Source organism: Cibotium barometz, chromosome 31 (genome assembly GCF_041138505.1).
Source record: "Cibotium barometz isolate CiBa-2024 chromosome 31, ASM4113850v1, whole genome shotgun sequence".
Classification (NCBI taxonomy): Eukaryota; Viridiplantae; Streptophyta; class Polypodiopsida; order Cyatheales; family Cibotiaceae; genus Cibotium; species Cibotium barometz.
In genome coordinates this window covers 30,870,389-30,872,918 of record NC_141076.1, presented here as the reverse complement: position 1 = coordinate 30,872,918, position 2,530 = coordinate 30,870,389, and the positions used below count along the sequence as shown (strand labels likewise).

The following is a 2,530-nucleotide window of genomic DNA, read 5'->3' as shown; positions in this document are numbered from 1 at the left end:
TTTAATGTCATTGCCATATACACTCTGCTATTTCTATATTAAGCATCATGGCCATATACACCATGACTTGTGAGATGGTGGTGTTTATGACATGTTTGCTATCAACATCTATATGCCAAGCTAGGTAATGTGAGTTGTCCAGCATATAGATAAAGGGTAACAATGGGCAGTTTGTGAGGATTGTCCATGGATGTAGACTAGTTGGTAGCGCTTGAGCAAAAGATCTAGCATTTAATCCCAACTTTGCCGTAGGTCGCACATGAGGGACACTAAGGCACGTGAATGCTGCCCGTAATCCTCCAAAACAAGGGACTAGTATGGAAAAAAAAAGGGGGGGGTTATGAGGGTCAAAATATCAAGGCTTGGGAAGGTGAACATCAGAACCTTAAAGTTTCCATGTAAGAGTAAGTATTGATCTTCATACTAGGATTATATATATATATATATATATATATGATCTTTTGTGGTGGTGTTGAAGTCCCAAGCATGAGATGCTGGTTCAAAACCTGCTATTTTTTGACGACGGCACGAAAGGGCGCACACAGATAAATATATTTTCTATAATTATATAAAGTACTAATACATTCGCAAGTGCGTATAATACATGAGTGCAGCGGCCACCACCAACTCCTTATTCTATCGAGTATCGACATGACAGACTTTATCTACCACAATATGACATTGACAGCCATAGCTTTGGGCTTCTTGTTGCGATCAAAACCTCTTGGAATTGTGACTGTGAGAAGCCCACTGTTCCACCTTGCCGTTGCGTTTTCGGGGTACGCATCTGCAGGCAGCTCAATTCTGCGCGCGAAGAATCTGCCAACTCGCAGAATTAGAACGTTTCCATCCTCTGCTTGCACTCGAACGCTTCCTATGGGGAGCCCTGTAGAATCAAAGCACAATATCGTAACAATTACTTTCTCGAGTATCACTCAAGCAGCTAAGTTCATTGCTTTAAGCGCAGTAGTAATTGTATCTAAGATCGATCAAGGTAAGCTTGGTTTATGGTTCGAGTGTAATCACCTGCTAGATTCGAGCTAACAACGTAGGTGTTAATGTTCTCCTTGACATCTACTCGCAGGCCGGCCATGGCTACAACGAGAAGGTGACACAAACTTAAACGACAGAGTACTTAGAAATGACAACCCTCTATGGCTTTATAACTCTTCTTGGATTCCTCGCCCCGGAGCACTCGACAATTGACAAGAACCCCAACAATCATGGACAATATGATGCTGAGTCCACCATGTAAAAAATGTTCTTGCAAAAGCACCATCCAAGATTTGCAAGATTTGCTAGTACACCTACTTTGATGAGCATTTCATTGGTGCTCAATCCCAATGAAACACATCAACCATACATGAAATATATGGATGTGGCATCCTAGTACAATGATATGATTTTGACATTGGTACTCATGCTTAAACTTTCTCATCCTCCATCCCTGGGGCCCATCCCATCCAAGGGCCTGAAATTTTACGAATCAAACGGTATAATCATTATAAATCTAATTGATAGATGAAAGTGGTAGCATTAATGCACATGACTCGATTAATAATTATTATAGATTTAACTCTTAAGGTCTAGTTTTCTATGATATAGATGCACGTGCATTCTCTTTACACGATAAAAAGGAGGTTGTTGTGATTATTGTTAAAGATTCACCCACTCATTCCAAACGTGTAAATGAAGCCACTCCAATGCTCCATTTCTCTTTCCACTCAAAATTCACCCAAATAAATAAGCTCCAATCAATTGCTCAAAGAACATTGAACTTGGTTTTGACAAGTGTGTGTTAAGGAATATTATCATGAAAAAGGGTAGCTTGATTATAGTTCCATTGCATTCGATGTACATAAAATAAAGCTCCCAACAAAATTGTACTGCACATTTCATTATCTTGATATTTTCTCAACATGAAGCTACAATTGTGAATTGTCACGATTCATAATAGAATATATGATTTTGGCCAGAGTGAGTTATCATGATTCTAATAAAAACACAAAGAAAAATGCGTTTTTCCTTAGTTGTTAAAGTAATGCGAAAAAACAAAGCATTTTATATAGTTTCACTAGTGATAGAACATGGTACAAAGTGAGCTTTACCTTTTTAAACATATCTATGCATGCATAAGGCAAAAATCAAGAGATAAACCTTGAAGTTTTGATTTTTACCTTTGCATGAATGTAGTTGTTTCCTATTAGACATAAAACCTTGAATGTAGTTGTTTACTATTTACCCTCGTATACATAAAGCAAAAATCAAGACATAAAACCTGGAAGTTTTTCATTGTTACCTTTGTATGAGTGGTTGTTTACTAATTTGCATGATAATATTAAGGGATAACTAATAAAACAATTATCTTTTAAAATTTATGTATACCACACACTAAAATGGGAGTTGTACTAAGAGACATGAATTCTTAAGTATTGTATAATCATCAATAACTTTGAATCCAAGAAGTAGCTATACCTATGGTAATACATTACAATGGGAGCTGCACCAAGATAAGTGAATTCTCAAGCAT

At 37.2% G+C, this 2,530-nt stretch overlaps 1 protein-coding gene across 1 annotated transcript; it reads right to left on the bottom strand.

Annotated features, from left to right (window-relative positions):
* Positions 1 to 540: 540 nt before the first annotated feature.
* Positions 541 to 1,134, bottom strand: LOC147620734 (18.1 kDa class I heat shock protein-like). Its single transcript, XM_086825458.1, has 2 exons — positions 1,027 to 1,134; positions 541 to 886 (listed from the first exon to the last, which is right to left on the bottom strand). The coding sequence occupies exons 1-2, from the start codon at positions 1,091 to 1,093 to the stop codon at positions 666 to 668; spliced, it is 288 nt and encodes a 95-aa protein (XP_086681584.1). The 5' UTR covers positions 1,094 to 1,134; the 3' UTR covers positions 541 to 665.
* Between the last annotated feature and the right edge of the window lie 1,396 nt (positions 1,135 to 2,530).